The 20,062-nt window shown below is 33.2% G+C and overlaps 1 protein-coding gene across 1 annotated transcript in view; it reads right to left on the bottom strand.

The window, feature by feature from the left end:
• LOC124365095 (pre-mRNA-splicing factor ATP-dependent RNA helicase DHX16-like) overlaps positions 1–20,062 on the bottom strand; it is a 40,303-nt gene that overhangs the window by 12,162 nt on the left and 8,079 nt on the right. Inside the window, 10 exon segments of the mRNA XM_046821033.1 lie at positions 728–858; positions 4,037–4,087; positions 4,089–4,256; positions 4,938–5,078; positions 9,149–9,435; positions 9,820–9,995; positions 12,433–12,548; positions 14,307–14,486; positions 16,860–16,976; positions 17,646–17,855. Coding sequence (XP_046676989.1) covers positions 728–858; positions 4,037–4,087; positions 4,089–4,256; positions 4,938–5,078; positions 9,149–9,435; positions 9,820–9,995; positions 12,433–12,548; positions 14,307–14,486; positions 16,860–16,976; positions 17,646–17,855 — 1,577 coding nt within the window.

Below are 20,062 nucleotides of genomic sequence, written 5' to 3'. Positions count from 1 at the left end.
TTTAATTTGATGGTTAAGAGTAATTTTAGTTTGTTTATTATTATTTGTTGTATTTTCATATTGTTATTATAGAACTTAAATGAAATTAATAAGCTGATGATGGCTCCCCACCCAAGTGCAAGATTATTTTCTTTTTGGGTTGGTATATTTTTTTCTCTGTAATCTGTATATTGTTGTATACTGTATTTACATGTATTTAAAAAAAGAGAAAAAATAAACGCATTTATTATTATTATTATTATTATTATAAACATAATTGAGACTATCAGCATTCAGATTTCCTAAATTGTCATTTAAATATGCCCAATTTAAGTTTCTCAACCCAATAGTGGTCTATTTCCTGGGATGTTGTGTAGTACACAACAGATGGTCAACATTTAGATTGTTGTCTGCTGATTGTTATTTTTACATTACTTTAAAAACAACTTCAGTTAAATTTCCTTTATAATTCAATTCAGTTTCTTAGATTTCAGTTTCAACCAAACTGTTCACTAGTGATTGGTTGGATTTAGATAGCTGAGAACTTAAAAATAAACCCATTAACATCTGTCTAGTGTACCTTGTAATTATAAAGTAAGCAATTTAATATTGCCTTGGAATTTTTTTCATTACAAAAGAAAGGATGTATTAAGTTACATGTTAAATTGTAGTAATTTTTCCATGGTAGCAAACAAGTTGAAGTCAAATGCCTCAAATTTAGTACAGTAGAGAGTGTTTGCAAACTTACTTTTCTGAGGCAATGAGCATCTTAGCCATCATAGGATCTAGAGGGAACTCCGCCATACGTCTGCCCAGCTTCGTTAACTCTCCATGATGATTCAGAGCTCCCAGCGCATACAACTGCTCCAGTGCCAAAACCTAAAGACAACCACTCATTGCTTTATACATCCAACAGGATTAAACATTGATTTAACCTTAAAGCTGACATTGATTTAACACACCATTCCTTGAATAAAGAGAAATAGTTTTCTCTTTAACTATTTTCCTAACATTAATTTAAGCCCTATTTTATCCTTAAGAGACTAAAAGTTTAAGCCATTTACTGTATAAAATACCACAGTGTTTAGAGAGAATGCTTTCAAACATTATAAATTACCACTGTAAAATACTTAATGGAACTCTTCAATAATAATCATTATCCTTAGATCATGCTATAATTAATTTTAGATTCTAATAGTGAGAACAATAATATTATGAAAAGTAAAGAAATATATGAGCTGTTTGGAAGTTGAAATCTATGTAAGCATGGTGCACGATTGATTACGTAAAATTTACTAAAACACTATGACGTGAAGGTTACTTAGTGGATAGAGTATCAGATAAAAATTACCAACATAAACATAATAACAGTGTTATAAAAATGAATTAAAACAATACATTTAACATAATTTTATATAAAATATATAATGTTAATTATATATTTTATATAAAAGTATGCTGGAGTATCTAGTCATACCTCTCTTCATATGATACTACAGAAAATTTGGGTTACTGAGAAATTTCCCGATCAATGGACTATAGCTATAATTCACCCTTTGCACAAGAAAGGTGACAGATGTAATCCGGATAACTATAGAGGTATATCACTCCTCGATTGTACTTATAAGATTTTTTCAAAGATTCTCTACAACAGGATTAAGGACCAACTAGATCAAGAACTTGGAGAATACCAAGGAGGATTCAGGCCTTGGAGAAGTTGTACAGAGCAAATAATTACACTAAAGTTAATTATGGCATATTATAGAAAACAAAATAAACAACTCTCGATAACATTTGTTGATTTCAAGAAAGCCTATGATTCCATTCATAGAATATCACTATTAAAAATACTGAGACATTTTGGACTTCACCCCAAATTAATTAAATTAATAGAACTAACATTAACTAATACAAAGTCTAAAATAAAGTTTAGAGGAGAACTTTCAGAACCATTTCAGATAAAGACTGGCTTAAGACAAGGTGATGGATTATCACCGCTTCTTTTTAACTGTGCATTAGAGTACGTCATGAGGGAATGGGAAAGAAATAACAAAAAAAACATAAAGATTGGATATCAAAGGGACAACATTAATCTGAACTGTCTGGGGTTTGCTGATGACTTAGCTCTTTTGGCCAATGACATTCAGGAAACAAAACAGCAAATTAAATCTTTACAAGATATAGCTCAGAAAATTGGTTTAAAGATATCGTTTGAAAAAACAGAAGTTTTATTAACACAGCCTCCACTTGCAAATAAAATAAGGTTGGACAACCACAATATAAAAATTGTGCAGAAATTTAAATACTTAGGAGAAGTAATCACTTATAACCTGAATGAAAAACCATCTTGGCAAAATAAAATAGACAAACTAACTAAGATTAAACATGCTACTAAGAATACGTATAATAAAAAATGTCTTTCAATAAATACAAAATTAAGACACTACAAAACAGTTGCTCTGCCACAAATTACATACGCAAGTGAAACAATATTTAAAACAACAAATACTATTGCAATAGATAAGGTTCTTAAGATGGAGAGAAGAATAGTCAGAACTTGCTTAAACAAAAACTATCAAGTAGACGGAGTTTGGAGACTAGCTTCCAATGAAACAGTCTACAAAAATATAGAACCCATTACAAGTATAATTAAAAAGAAACGAATATCATTCCTGGGGCATTTGTTAAGAACACCTGAAAATAGAATTAGCAGGAAAATAGTAGAAAAACTGTGGTATAGTAAAAGTGACATTAAATGGATCACAGAATTAAAGGAAGATATGAGAGAGTTACAAATTACAGTAGAGGATTTAAAACACAAGACAAACACATTGAAGATATTGAATGACAAACACTCTACACTACAGCTGAAAAGAAACAAACAACGAATAGGAAGAGTGGTTCCGGAGGAGGAAAGGAAATTACGCTCGGAAAGGATGAAGAAATATTGGGTGGATAAAAGAAGAAAGACTAGAAAATATAAAGTGACTAAAGTGGTCCAATGTAGGCCATAAAATTATAAATAAATAAATAAATATAATGTTAATTATTGTTTTTATTGTTATATTTTTTATATTAAAATATTTCTATGATATAAACTTACTGTTTATCCACAAATAATGGATGTCAGAGACAGACCATACACATTTCATTATTTTAAATCCACAAACAACTAAGCTTATAGAAACATTTATATTTAATAAATTAAAACACTAAATTTTTTACATCAGTTTTGTTTTTCAAATGTAATACTTATTTTTAAATATACAAAATATGAATGCATCCATAAAAAGTGTATGCCATAAATAATCCTTATTTGTAATGTTGTATAAATGTTATTGGATTTTTACACAAAACTTATAATGTACTGTACAGATAACGTAAAAGTTATTATATTCAAACTTTAAATTAAAATATATAAAGTTGTTTACAAAATAATTTTTATAACTACTGTATGTTTTAAAAGAAAATAAAAATAAAATATTGAAAAATGTGTGTTTTAAATTACATAAATGTTTAACCTGTTGTTCAGAGAATCAGAAAATATATACATACATCAAAGACAACTAAAAATTGACATAAACAATCCAATATAAAGCTCTACACTTTTTTTCAAAATCTTATTAGAACCTGATACAACATGCGTGCTACTATAAATAGCTATGTCATGGGTTAAATCAAACTTACAATAATTGTGAGGAGTCACATCCAGGTGGCATTTAATGTGATCCAACTAACAAAAATGTGAGGAAAAGGAAGTAAAGCTAACTTGAATGTAATCAAACTTACCAGAATTTTCTGAAGAGGTGTAGTCAAAGTAAATGTGATACAATTTACAAGATTCTTGTGAGGATATGGATTAAAATTGGAATAGATGGCATAAAAATTACAAAAATCTCACGAGATATCAGATTATACTTAAGTTGATTGTGTATCAAACTTAAACAAGACTTTTGTGGAAAAGTAGATCATGGAAATCAAATAGAATGAGATGAAACATAAGAGAATTTAATGAAAAAATTGATCAATGAACTCAAAATAGTGAGATAAAACTTACAAGGGTCTCATGAGGAGGTGGGTCGAGGAAGTCGAAGTGGATCAGGTCATTTTATGCCAAGAGCCTTGAGCGTCAGCACAGCATTGCCAAGATTGATCCGCTGTATCTCAGGGACAGTGTTGTCCTCTAGCTCATGTTTGTAGGCCCAGGCTGTGTAGAGACGGAAGCACTTCCCAGCTGCCACTCTCCCTGCACGTCCTGCCCTCTGGTTGGCTGAAGCCTGCAACGTCACGTTTAATATCATCATTTTACAATTCAGTAGTTTAAAACTTTACAGCTGAAAGTCAAAACCTTTTACTGATATAAATAAGATCTTTCACACCCTGTCATACAATACGTAATTGTTCTTTGTTGGAATGTTGTTTTGGCACAATGTGAAAAACAACATTAAAACATAGAAGTGAAATATTAGGTGGTTAACATAGTATTTTCTTTTTGTGACCATTGTACAAATATAAAAATATTTGTACAAGCTAAGTATACATATACCAAACTAAAACATTTTGCAGCAGAAATTAAGTTTCATGAGTTATTAAGACAATTTTCAAATTAAATTTTTATTTCTGTCCGGAGCACAGAACATTAATGCATAAGGGTACATAATAATATTAGATTAATAAAAACTATAGAATATTATCTTGAGTGGAATAAAAAAATCAACAAGTTCTAATTAATGTAATGGTACAAGCAAAGATTGAAAGTTTTAAATACCTATTTTCTAATTAAAATTTGTAATATCACAAACACCATCTGTGGACACCATGATTTAACATCAGTATCCAAAATGTAAATGGCCACTTCTGGGGCAAAAATTGTTATAATACCTTTATAATATAAATCGTTTGTCTTGACACTAAAATTTTCAACATATAAAAAAAATATTTGACATTTCAAAACTCACCTTAGATATAGGCACGACTATAAGTGACTCCATGCCGGTGCGAGAGTTGAAGTTGTTTTGTTTGCAGAATCCTGGGTCAATTACATAAATGATGTTATCTATTGTTAGTGATGTTTCTGCAATATTTGTTGCAAGTACAACCTGAAACATTTGATTTTAATATAAAAGGCAAGGAATACAATTGGTTTAGGTCATATTTGAAGAATAGACAGCAGTGTACTCAAATCCAACACATTTTAAACTATGCTGGAAGTCAATATAATTACATTAGAACCTATTTTTCAAAATTTAAAATAGTTAAACATGGCGTTCCTCAAGGTTCTATCCTGGGCCCTCTTTTATTTCTCTGTTATTTAAAGGGGCTCCCTGGGACGGTTCCAGGTGGAGGCTCAATATGCCTTTATGCTGATGATGCAAGTATTACGGTTTCAGGTAATAAACAGGAAGACATTGAGCTTTTGTCTTTTTTAAACCTTTTAACTGTTAAAGATTTCCTGAGTTCCAAGAATCTCTTGCTAAACCCAAATAAATCAAATTTTGTATCGTTCAGTACTAAACAATCAAGATTACAATTTGAGCCTAACATATATTTAGAAAATTCAAAATTGAATCAAGTAGACAATACAAAGTTTCTTGGAATAATATTAGATCGGAATTTGGGTTGGGAGAAACATGTTGATTATGTGGTAAAAAAAATGTCCTCTGGTCTATTTGCTTTACGCCAAATGTCAAGGGTGTGTAGCATTGAGACATTGAAAGCCATCTACTTTGCTATGGTAAATTCCCATATGTCTTACAATATAGGAATATACGGAGCCACAACTAAAAGAAATCTGGACAGAATCTTATTACAACAAAAAAAAGCTCTAAGAATAATTTTTAACCTAAAACAAAGAGATACAGTGAAACCATACTTTTCTCAACTTCAAATTTTAACTGTATATGATTTATACATTTATGAAACTGTTTTATACGTAAAAAAATACAACAACAACCCAATTAGTATTTTAAATCATCATGATCATAATTTAAGACGTAGCAGATATGTGGAACAACATAGGCTGAAGTTTTATGAAAAGAAAACTGGTTTCATTGGCACAAAATTTTTGTTTAACCTTCCTCTCAATATTCAAAATGAGCAAAATTATGAAAATTTCAAAAAACTACTTAAAAATTATTTATTAACATTATCCTTGTATTCTTTTGAAGACTTTTTTTGTTTCAATATGTAAGTAACATTTAAGTATTGTTGGGTATGTTTAGAAATGTATAAAATCCCCTTAAATTACCTAATAATTACCTTAACTAATAACTGTCTTGATTTAAAAATTGTTTTAACTTACTCTGTAGAAGGCTACATAGCCAAATCTTACTTTTTCAGTGAGTGTCAAACTGATTTTTATGTTTTAATATAGCAATTATAAATTTATATTGAGATTTATTGTGATGCTATTCTTGTAATCTGTTACATGGCTGAATAAAGAAATTTTGAATTTGAATTTGAATTCCAAACCAATTAAATGCAATGAAAACAAATTAACGGTATGATGTTATTTTTTGGAAACAACATTTCAATTGAAAACATTGCGGTCACTTTCTACAATCTTATAATAAAGCCTAATAAAATTTCCAATGTGCTCTGGAAACCTGATATTTAAGCCTCTGGGGACAAGTATTTAGCATGATGTGTTTGTGTATGATTCTCCCCCACACCCTCGGGGCCATACAATACAAAATTGAAATTTGTACAGAACTTCCACAGAAAAATTATAACACCCATTCCACTTTCATAAGTCACATGTAGTATAAGAGATGAATGCATAAGATCATAAATGCATAAGTGAAGAAAACGTGATTCTTCATGAACATTAAGATTGGAGGAAAATGTAGCAAAAGTTTAAAAACATTCAACATCCAGTCCTACACATAACACAGGTATGGTGAGAAGGGCTGATTCAATGTGAATGTTGAGTTTTAGCATCAGTTCACTTGCCTCTTAAGTGTAGCATCAATAGACAATATTCTTTATTTACATATTCATAGAGAATAGTAACAGCGTCCTTAAAACTAACAATATTAAAATTTGTTTACAATAAATTGGTCTTGTTTTTTCCATCAAACATCTCTTTCTAGATATTCTTCAATGGTGTAGAATATCTTGTTATCTGAACAAGCTATTTGGTTTGCAACAGCTTGCTTTCTGAGTTCTTTTAATCGCAAGTCATATTTTTTCTTCTTTGCGGCAGTGGCCTCCTTGTGTTCTCTTAAGTTTGTAAAATTAAATAGTTCGTGCGCTTTTAGAAACTTTTTTCTCAGCTTTTCAGTTTCTGAAATTCTAAATTTTTTCTTCTTGTGTGGTTTGTTAATTTGATATGGACATGACTTATTCAATGCTGATGTTATGGTGTTTGAAAAGTGGTTATAAGCTGTTTCAATATCTGAGGTGTTGATGATGTTATCCCAAGTCTCATTTGCTAAGATATTTTTAAAATTGTGTATGTTGTCCTCACTAAATTATCTTTTTTGTTCCCTAACGATCCGAGTTTTTTCTGTTAAAATTGTGCAGTATGATCAGAAGTTCCTGCATCAAGGATATTTACTAAAACTTTGTCCTCTTCTAGATTAGTACAAATGCAGTCAATAGATGTTTCTGAGTGAGGCGTTATTCTGGTGGGAGGGAGAGGAATTCTGCTCATATTGTAGCTGAGAAGTGTCTCATTGAGGAGGACTTGGTCACGTTCCAGTTTAAGGCAGTCAATATTAGATTTCATCAGATTTCAGATTATGCACTTAAGAGGAAGGTGAACTGGAGCTAAACTCAACATTCACACTCAGTCCCAATTACACAACACAACAAGAAATACAAGATGAGGAGTTTTACAAAAATACATTATTTTTGTCCAAGAAAATGAAGCAGAAACTAAATTTATAGAATTATAGCTAGCTAGGCACAAAGATTGGCTCCTGCTTTATGAAAACATTATTGAGTTATGGTATCTATTCCAAGTTGGAGGTTTCTAACTAACTGCTGCTGCCATTATTGAACATACTGTGATGATATTGGTCCTTAAATGATTACTAAAAGAATGCAAAGTGGTCCTATAGTAAATTTAACCCATTGCGGATCACTGACAAGCTGGGCTCGTCACGCAGCGGCCGGGCCTAACGGCACGGTGACGAGCTCAGGTTGCAAAAGCAGTCTGCTTTTAAATTGCCCTCCAAATAGTTCTTTTAATGTCTGATAGATCGGACTATCGTCTTCACTTGTCTACTAAGAGTGTTTAACAACGGTCTACGTTTAGAGTTTTCAAAAGTTTTATAAATATCCTACAGGTCGCAGTTGTATGTCGAAGTTGAAAAAATCATTCATATGAGTTTACTCTCTGCTTTTTAGCACTTCTGATTGGGTGTTTTCCTCAGTTGTTATTATAATACTTTTGAGGTTAGTGACACAACTAAACGACGCAGACGTACATGTTGGTGGGTTTAGTCTAGACAATGGCCCGGATGTTGCAATCGATTCGCCTGAGCCGCTTTATCAGCGGGAGCCGACATCATCCCTGCCACCCCGGAACCTTGCTCGCGTGTTATCGTTCCTACATCACGGATACCCAGCAGGCCCATATTCCATCTGAACGAATACCTCACAGCTGAATTTTCTAGTATACAATAGCGAGCGATACGATGTGGCGCACCATTGCTGTTCGTGCGGCCGCCGCTGACCGTGAATTAATTCGCGCCCGCTGGTGCCCGCGCGCCAAAACAATACGATCCGCAATGGGTTAATAAGAAAACACAATTCAGTACTTTTTCTGTGATACCATTAATTCCAACCTCATTCAAGACATGTGATATGTGGTATCGGAAGAATAAATCAGTAACTTAATTTTCATACAAGATGGGATTATATAATATATATATATAATATAATATATAAATTTAATATATATATATATATATATATATATATATATATATATATAATTAATAGATATATAATTTCCATCCTACTATACAATAACTATCAGCAAATAGTTTAACATAAGTTTTCTGAATGTTGGCTTGGATAGTGTGGACCTCACGAATCATTTGTAAAAATTCCAGATTTAATTCATTTTTCTTTGTATGGACTTAGCAGTATTCAAAGATTGAACTCAAAAGATAATAAGGCATGCCATCTTTGCTTAACACCAATACTAATCTTCAAGTACCTTCCGTGCATTGGGCGGAGTAGGTTGGAATATCTTAGCCTGCATATCACTGGGTAGATTGGAGTAAACAGGGAGAATGACGAGTTCTCGGATCTTGGAGCCGAGTCTGCGCACACGGTCCTGTAGCAGCTCCTGACATGTCTCTATCTCCTCCTGTCCCGTGAGGAACACAAGGATATCACCCAGGGGTTGAGTTGCATGAATCTGAAGTATAGACACCACACATGCGTCCACATAATCTGCCTCAGGAGCCTTTGTATAATAGATATCCACTGGGAACCTCCTGCCTGAAAGTTAATCAAATAGTTATCAAATTAAATTGTTCACATAAGCAATACACAACAAAACATTATAACCCTTCAACACAGGAGTTTTCCAAAACCTGCTTACTGCCAGCTGCGGGAGTTAATGAGTCACTGAAATTTTAAGTCAGCTACCCAATCATTAATATTACTTGCTATTTTTTAAGATTAATTTTTGTTAAGTTTTTTAATGTGAATCCAGTTTAATAATAAGGATCTGATATTTTACAAGTTTTTAATTGCCATATTCTTTGCATCCTATTTATATGACATGATCTATACTTTTGCAATATGTTAGTAAAAATGTTTGTTAGCAAAAATCTTACTTGCAGCCACTGAATTTCTAATCCATTTTACTTTAAATTTTACCTGGTATCCTAAAGATCGGAGCATCATCGAAAAAATCAGAAAACTTCTGCGCATCAAGAGTGGCACTGGATATTAGAAGCTTCAGGTCTGGACGAAACCTCGTTATGTCCTTGACTAAACCAAACAGGATGTCAGTGTGCAGAGTCCTCTCGTGGGCCTCATCGATTATCATCACACTACAAACAAATAAATTAAAGTGTTTATTTCATAATTCAAAATAAATAAACCTAACATAATTTTAATTTCACTTAAAGAGTATCATTTAACTTATTAATCTAGCTTAAATATACAGCAAGGAATTTTTCTAATGAAATATGCTTTTCTTTTATTTTTTGACAGATGAAAAAAAGCCCAGTGAATAAATACGCACAGCTTTGTGTTTATAGCTACTTCAAAAATATTAGTATACAGTAGACTCCCTCTGGTTCATCCACCAGATTAAAACGGACGGACTAACAGACAATATTCTTTTAATAACCTATCAAATCAAATCAGATCCAAATATGAACTCTAAAAAGGTTTTAAAATATTGATACAGCAGGTAACAGGCATAAATATGTAATAAATAAAACTCATCATTAATCCTGAACACATATCGTTGGTTGTTAAAACTGGTATAAATGAGTAATTATCAGGACCAGTGAACTTAAAAGGATAAGTAAATCAAACAATACTAACAAAATCTGTTATTTTTCTTCTGTTTCTTCTTGTCCACTGTTTTTTTAAAGGCATGCACTCATACCACTTTTTCAGGCACATTATCAAGTACAAGAAGTGCTTTAATTGGCAACTTTAAGGATGTCGAGTGTTCTTTAATTCGGTCACGAACCACTCTTTGAACAAATATGTCTCCATCCAGGCAGACTTTTGAGCTCTGTAGTACACTGGAAGTGAAGACATATTTAAGTTCTTAAATGCTCTGGATTTGGCCGCCTTCCCTATGACAAATGGAGTCAACTTATGTGAACCGGTTGCGTTCGAGCATAATGCGACAGTGATTCTCTCTTTATTTACCTGAAATCCTGATACTGAAGATTCTTGAACCATAGTAAAGGTTTTCTGAGGCAAAAGTTTGCAGTTTAAACTCGTCTCATCAATATTGTAAACTTCAGGGCTCAGTTTTTCACAAGCAATTACATGCTTCAGTTTTCCAGAAAATTCACTAGTAGACTGTTAATCTGCTGCGAGCTTCACCCCATACACTCCATGGTGTTTTTTCCATCGCATCAGCCAACCATCACTAACCGAAAATGTTCCTTTTTCACCAAGTTTTGTGTGAAGAATAATTGTCTTTTCTTTTAAAAACGGGTCCATTTATTGGAGTGCCTCTTCTACATTCCTCAAAATATAACCACAATTCATCATCAACCAGTTCATGTTTTGGTTTTTTTAAGGTAGTTCTAGTAGTCAGCACATTGTTTGCTTCAATTTGCATACAAAAAGCCTCAATGGTTTGTCTGTTGCCGGTCATCAACAGTAATTTTACCCACATTGAACTCCCGATAAATGCTTTGCACTGATTCACCTTTATATAGGCGCTGTAAAATATTAAGTCTATCCTGCATTTTCAATATTAGATGTTTATTTTATTACTCATTTTCGAAAATATGCTTTCCTGCAGAGTACAGTTGAACACGTAACAAACGAAATCGATGCTCAACTCAACTGAGATGTTTACGATTTGTCCGGAAACAAAATAAACAAGTTGAATCATGTCGATATCTGCCTTGGGAAACTGTTTCGCGAGCAGTTTATCATTTCCAAGAAGATGACGGGTTTATCCAGCAGCCAAACCAGAGGGAGTTTACTGTTTTTTACTTTGTTAACACTCTGAATTAGACACACATGCTGGTCACGTCATACCAGCTGGGATCGATTGTCAAGGCACATGCTTAGTGTTACATGGTAGTTTTAGTTTCACTCATTTATTTAAAGCAATTCTAACTCAAATTAAAAGTAAATTTATACACATTGATTATGGGATAGGCTATTACATAGCTCAATTAACTAAGTACAGAATATATTCTCCACATAAATATCACGAATTACTTTAATAAAACAAATGAATCTTGTAAAACATGTAAATAGTTCACTTGAAAAAGTTTTCTTTGCTAGCGATATTTTTGTTTTCAAAAATACTATAACTATAAAATGTTACTTCGAAAATAATATAATGTTGACTTTTGTCTATAAAAACAAAAATACAAATGAGTTTTTTATTTTAAAGTTAATATATTTAGTCGCACAGGAACTTGTTTTTCCTTAGAAAAAACATCAGTATAGACTTTCAGATAAAGACATAAATTGTAAATTAAAATTATGTTTACTATAAAACTATTTTCTTTTAATTTTAATTTAGTTTTCCATTTCATGTGTACATTTTTCAATGAGCATAACTTTTTAAATTGTGGCTTTTGTTTATTATTTTACAATATTTGTATACTATAGAGAAGTATTTCTTTAATATAAATTATAAATCTCATAGTTTTAAAATAGAAAAAATTGTATAAGTAAAAACCAAACACCTACATTTTTACCACATTAAAATTTCTGCCACAAGGCATGTGGAGAGTACCTATTTGAATTAACATGTAACTACATGTTACACATTACCTATAGCCCTGCAAGTCTGGCTCAGAGAGAAACTCTCGGTGGAGAGTACCGTCTGTCATGTACTTGATGATAGTTCTTTCCGACGTGCAATCTTCAAACCTTATACTGTAGCCAACCTGAACATTAACAGTAAAATTGAAAATTAGTGCTTCTCTAAATTTATTACAACTTATCACAAAAAGGGACAAAGAACTTTCTTAACTTCTACGTTAAGTATGAAATATACAATTATTAATAAATACATTGTAATGAACACAGATAAGTGAAAGAAAAAAATTCATATATACTGTAACTAAATAAGTTTATACATTTTATAGTTGTATTCATATTGAAATTTCATTGTAAGAACAGTATTTCTGATCTAAGAGTGTTGACTACCATTTCCAGGCCACAATTATAACCTGTTCAGACCAGTGGCCATTTAAGAATGTACATGATACTCAACATGATCAATCAAACTTAATATCATCTAACTGACAATGAGGATCAAAGTTGATGGCCATTCATAGTTTGGGAAAGAATGGTTATATCTTAAGTTTTTATTCGTGTTTTATTTTTACAGTTCTACAAACCAGTTTTAACAACATTTTGCTCACTCACATTGTATTGCTAAACTTAGTTTTTGTTTACAAATGTTACATTTTATACGTTCAACCTCATAAAATTAATATATAAAAACTCTTTTTAGAACATAACGTGTTTTGTAAACAAGATTGCGTCAATACCAGAAGCAAAGAGCAGCTGATGTCAGCCCCAGCGCGATAGCCCTAACTCCACCTCTTTAATAAAGGCATTTTTCATTTCATTTCACTTTTTCATATTCACGGTGACTTCACATTAATTTAAGACAAGACAAGACATGACTTTTTTAATCGCAAGTTGTAGAGATTTTTACTGTTTGTAAATTAAATCACGGCTTAATTATGGTTTTCACAGTCGAATGGGCACCCTGTGTAATAAAAAGGTACACACATCATGTATAAAAATCTTTTACTCCCTGAAATATGCAAAAATATCTGCAGTTAACAAAATGTTTTCCACACCGTATATCCCGAATACCCTAAAAATTAATATTGTCAGAAATGTTAAATTAATTAAATATTCACCATTTCATTACGAGAAATTAGTTTCACATATACATATAAAGTAAAATTGTAATGTAAAGATAAAAACTTGTGTAAAAAAGTAAAAAAACAACTTCATGGCAAGTAACCTGCCAAAGTAACACTATCCACTATTTTGCTACCAGGTTTTTGCAACCCGAAAAATAAATGCATTGAACTCACAACCTTATTATTTATAGACATGTCATAATGTATAGCTCATATAAGTTTCAGAATTAAAAAGCAATCAAAAAAGGGTCTAGGTCTACATTCTGTATGTAAAGCTCTAAAATTTAAGAAAACTAAATCATTTTAAATGACTTATGGGACAGAAAACGAGAATAATGCACTCTAGAGTGACAAAATGTAGTACTTTTCAAGATTATAATCCAAAATAGATATATACTATATATATAAGACATATAGATATTTACTTACAGTATTTTTCCAGTTTTACATGAGAAATATCACTTTGAAAAAATATATTCACTATAAATCATAATATCACTTGAAAGATAAAATAAAACTGACCAAAGCTATAAACAGTTATGATTAATATTTAAAAAAATGTAATGTAAGTTTTGTAGGAAGCTCAATTTTTACTTTTTTGTGTCGTATTACATTAAATTTAAAACTAAACAGCTGATTAATCTTATAATATTGATATAAATGTTTTTTCATATACATTGGTATTTCACAGTAGTTTTTCAAACGTAAAATAACATAAATAAATAAAAACATAAATTTACAGTGAACAAACTAGAAACTCACCTCATTTCCCAATTTAACGCTCATTTCCTCGGCCACTCTTGCTGCCACTGACATGGCTGCCACCCTCCTGGGCTGAGTACATCCAATTTTTTTCTTGTCCTTGGTGAACCCAGCCTGGTGCAGATACTGGGGAATCTGGGTTGTCTTCCCTGAGCCTGTCTCTCCTTCAATTATAAGTATCTGCAAAATTAATTGTCATACGTAAAATGAGTACATGAATCTAGAAAAGAAAATTATGGAGAAAAAAACCATTATCATGCTCCCCAGACGGTGAATACCACTGTGATTCCCATTACTGTGGGTGCCATCAAGGTTCAGACAAGCACTTCGGTGAGTTATCTGGTGTGATGCTCAATTGCCGTTTGCAATACTTGGAACACATCCAGATGGTGTGTGATAAAGCAGCAAGGATTGTAACGTCACTCAGCAGGTTGATGGGAAATGTAAGTAGCCCTTGAACAAGAGACGACTCCTTATGTCAACCATAAATGCCACACTTCTGTACGTATCAGAAGGGTCACCTATGGTTGTGGCCGAAGTCATTTCTGTCATCTTGAGACGGATCTTTCGCCTTACATCCGAGCAGAGACAAAAAGAAGCGTCAGGAACAGTGAGGAAAGAAACCTTGCAGGTTTGGCAGCAAAGGTAGTAAGAGGGTACTGACGGTCATTGAACCTTTCATCTCATCAGAGACATGGACGCCTAGATGAACCACGCTCACAGGGAGATTAACTTCTGCCTGTGTCAGCTTCTGTGTGACGGGGCATGGCTACTTTAGGAAGTAACTTCACCGGATGGGGAAGGTATGGTTCCCTCGGTGTGCATACTGCTCGGAGGTCGATGATGACGCTCATCATTTGTTTAAGTGCTGATGTTTCACCAAGCCTATCGGTGATGTCTTGACAGAAACCGTGGTGGAGATAACGCTGTGAAGTAAGGACACGTGGAATACCGTTTCTGTGTTTGTTCATGTAAAACGAGAAGAGGGTTGCCTGACTGACCCTTAATTAAGCTCAGAGAAAAGTAGCATGGCTCTGTTAGTGCACAAGACACATGGCCAGGCATGAAGTAATCCTAAAAAAGGTTCTCAGCCTGGATCCCCGCCACCTGTAGGGGGTTTAGTGGATATACCCTGTGTTGAACAAGCATGCCCCACACTCCGAGCGTAAATGCATTCCTTTATGTAAAACAATGTTAGATTAACTATCCACCTGAGCAATAGATAATATTGTAGATCTCAAAGTGTTGTTACTGATTTTTTTGTATAACTGAACAAAGACAAATGTCAAGAAAAATTGTGTTTTTTTCCACAATCCTCACCCATTGTGAAAAACAAACTTTAAACAAAGTATAAGCACTACTGAGTTTTGAGAACTGCTATCTGCTCTCTTCTTCAGGTATCAAATCTTAAAACATTAAGTTAAGCTTGCAAAATAGTAAACAATTCAGACATGTGGTGATAAAAATACACGAAAGTCAAAGGTGACATCAAAACCATATATATATTGTGAAATTCAGCACAAGTCTGAAGAAGCACAAATTAAATATTAAACAAACACAGGTGTACCACTAAAAGACATACACATCGTAGCAAGCAAGTCAAGACTGAGTCTCAAAATGCATTGTTTCAGTTGTCCACAAAGATGGTAAATGTATATTACAAAAAGTATAAATAGCATATAACAATACTAACATCCAAAATTCTATTATCTTTTCAAACCGTCTAACGTCGACGACAAACTTTAAACTAAGTTATGTCTGTAGATTTGTTATCCCTTTAACCCATTGCGGATCGTATTGTTTTGGCGCACGGGCACCAGCGGGCGCGAATTAATTGCCGCACGAACAGCAATGGTGCGCCACATTGTATCGCTCGCTATTGTATACTAGAAAATTCAGCTGCGAAGGTATTCGTTCAGATGGAACATGGCCCTGCTGGGGTATCCGTGATGTAGGAACGATAACACGCGAGCAAGGTTACGGCGTGGCAGGGATGATGTCTGAATCATAGTCTAAATAAAGCGGCTCGGGCGAATCGATTGCAACATCCGGGCCATTGTCTAGACTAAACCCACCAACATGTACGTCTGCGTCGTTTAGTTGTGTCACTAACCTCAAAAGTATTATAATAACAACTGAGGAAAACACCCAATCAGAAGCGCTAAAAAGCAGAGAGTAAACTCATATGAATGATTTTTCAACTTCGTGATTCTCCAATAAATTACAATACTTTGTTTAAAATTTGTTATTGACGATGGATGATTTGAAAGGGATTAAATTTCAAACATATGCTATTATTATGTTTACAAAAATAGAACACTTTATTTCTAGAATTTTATTCTCTTTTCCTCTTAACCTCATGTCTTAGATTTTTTACACCTGAGGAAGAATATCTCAAGTTCAAGAGCTGTCAATCCTTGAAACATAGTATTCTAATTTTAAAACATAAACAATTGCAAATGAACGAAATCCTAATATAATTTCAAATTACAATAAGCCAAATTTAATCCTAAACTAGGGTATTCTCTATTGGTTGGTAAATACAAAAGTTACCTGGTGTTCTCTAATAGCTGCTATTAAATCTTCTTTAAAAGGAAATATGGGAAGACTACGTTGGGTTTCTTCAATGTTCATTTTCTTACGTTGTGCCTCCGTTACCTCCTCATTATCCTACAACATAAATAATATATATTTACATTTTATTCACAACAACTAAACATAGAAACGTACTTTATTGTTTTTTTTTTTAAGGTGTACACTAGTTTATTTGTGCCTAACAGTATTGTACAATTTAATCTGCTTCAAAGGACTTTTTGGTACCATATACTATAAATATTAATAAATAAAATAAAATAATTCAATAAAGTATTTTAAAAACAAATATGAGTACAAAACAAATTTATATATATCAAACAAAAATAAAACAAATACATAAAATATTAAAATGCATTAATATTAAATCAAATGTATTAAATATTATTAAAATATTAATATCATTATTTTATTATTATTCATTGTATTATATTTTTATTTAATATTTTATATTGAATATTATTTTTAATGTAGAATTAATATTAACTGTACTACACGAATTTTGATATAACAAGAATATTAATTAAAAAATTGTACAACAAATAAAAATTTAAGCAATATTATGTATTTTCGTATATAATCAATATATAAATATTTTGAGAAAAATACTGTAACAAGATGTATGTATTTCAAGAGCCCCTATATTCATTGGTTGGCTCGGTTAACTTGTTTTTCAATACTTTCATATCCACAAGTTAAGAAATATTAACTAGTCACGAATATATTAAATCATCAATGCTGCACTACCTTGTCCTTGTCCCTGTTCCCTGGCATGCACAGAGCTTGTATGAAGTCAATCTGGTTGTCCAGCACTAAGTCGTATTCCTGCTGCTGTTGATCCTTCTGCTTGGCACCGAAGTGGAATACTGCTGAGGACATTTGCTCCTCCTCCCACTTGCGCTGCTCATAGTGTGGCATCCTCTCTCTCTCATCCACCTCCTCATAGTGGTCCTTGCTCTATGGCATCAATTATTTATTTATTTATTTATTTATTTATTTATACACGGTTGTCACCATTTTTTACAAGTAATATAATAATAGATCATGTTCCACAAGATGGCAATATATACAATCAAAACAAAACAAAAACTTCATCTTAAGTGAATCATACTCATGCAACAGGAGAGAAGCCAAGAAAATTTATGTACATAAGGCTACATGCAAACAATACAATATGCTAAAACACAATAAGCTACTAGGCATAAATAAACAACTGACAGACATGCAATACATTTGATTCATTATGACTAGTTCATACACGAGCAGTCTGTATAGATTCATATACCATAAAACAAATTAATACAACAACCAACAAACATGCAACCAGTACATGCCATTAATATCTAAAATATACAGTTTATAATATACAAAATAAATATATTAAGTAATAAATAACAATAATATCTACATAGAAAAAACACATTGAAAATAACTGCAATATCGGCAAGGTGCAATAACTATTTACGAAATATAGTAGGGCAATAATCAACAAATACAGTAACTAGTACAATTCAACAATTAAAATACAAAAGAGCTATAAAACGAACTGGTATAACAATGCTCTAACTATCCAGTATCAGATTAATGCTTACATAGTGTAGCCCAATAATAAAAATATCCTTTTCAGCGATGACACACTATTGCAAAAAAAGTCGTGGTGATGGCAGATTAGGTTACCAAGCCGGTGTAATCTGGGGATGACACTGTGAAATTCATAGTAGTTGGTGGAGCAATGCTGTACACACAGAAGATGTCCAGAGACCGAGTTCTACCAGGTACTCTGAGATTGATGAGGTGGAGTAACTCCGAGCAATCGACATCTCCAGTGAGGATCTGTCTGTAGAAACACCAGGTCATGCAGTCTCCTTCTCGCATATAATGGAGCCAGCCCCAATTGATCCGCTACCAACTCCAAGGGAACTTCACTGTAGTTGTATCCCAGCTTGGTACCAATTATCCTAACAAAGCGATCTTGTATGCTCTGGAGTCGCTGAAAAATGTCCAAGTTGGTAGGGACACCACACAACACAGCCGTACTCCAACACAGATCTAACTTAGCGCTGTGTATGCTATCTTCATCGCTCAACACTAAGACCGCTTCTAGAAGTCCTTATGATAAACCCCAACATTCTTAGCAGCCTTCCTGGTGATTATGTCTATGTGTAAATTCAGGCTTAGGTCCGAAGACAACCCAATTCCAAGGTCTCTAATGTAAGACTTACGGCAAAGTGTAGTGTTGCTTAGACAGTAATCAAACATCAAAGGCTTGGAGTTCCTGTGAAATGTTACAATAGCCACACTTCTCGGCATTCAGTCTCATTCGTTGAGTAGGCACCACTCTTCGATTCTCTTAAAGTTACGTTGTAACAGATGGCAATCCTCAATGGATGAAATAGGACAAAAAACCTTAATATCATCAGCGAAAAGTAAGCATCTTACGTTGATAACATCCACCAAGTCATTGAGAAATACAGTAAAACAAGAATGGGCCCAAATGAGATCCCTGAGGCACCCCCGATGTAGCATAAAAAGGCCGAGAAGTGGCACCCAAAAAACTTCACAGAAAGACTACGGTCTGCCAGGTATGATTGAAACCATTGTAGAAGATTGCCAGTGATACCATAAGCGTTAAGTTTGGCGAGAAGATGCGGATGACTCACAGTGTCCGAACGCCTTGGAGAAGTCAATATAACCGGTGTCAACCTGCATTCTCATCTCCAAAAGCTGCGATGATAAAGCTTTCATACAATGCAAGGTTAGTAGTAGTTGATCTTCGGCTGCAAAACCATGCTGCGCAGATGTAAAGAATGTGGCGAAAGGAAAATCCAATGCGATCCAGTACAAGTGATTCAAACAGCTTCCCAAGTGCAGGCTGTATGACAACTGGGCGGGTAGTTTCGGGACATCCTCAATATTTGAGGGACTTGTGTATAGGAACCACAAAGCTGGGACTTGAGTCTATCCGGGAAAAAAACACCTTTCGAGTAGAAACTTATTAAAGATAACGGTTAGCTGGGGAGCAAGAATATCACTGCATCTCTTGAGAATTAGAGGAGGTATATCATCAGGGCCAGTACCCTTGTAGGGATCCAGTAAATCAAGCTTTCGGTTTAACTTCATCAACTTCAAACACACAAGAAGATAAATTTGTATGTAGATCAAAA

Source organism: Homalodisca vitripennis, chromosome 6 (genome assembly GCF_021130785.1).
Source record: "Homalodisca vitripennis isolate AUS2020 chromosome 6, UT_GWSS_2.1, whole genome shotgun sequence".
Lineage (NCBI taxonomy): Eukaryota > Metazoa > Arthropoda > Insecta > Hemiptera > Cicadellidae > Homalodisca > Homalodisca vitripennis.
The sequence above is the reverse complement of the archived record's forward strand: the minus strand, read 5'-3'. Positions and strand labels throughout refer to the sequence as shown.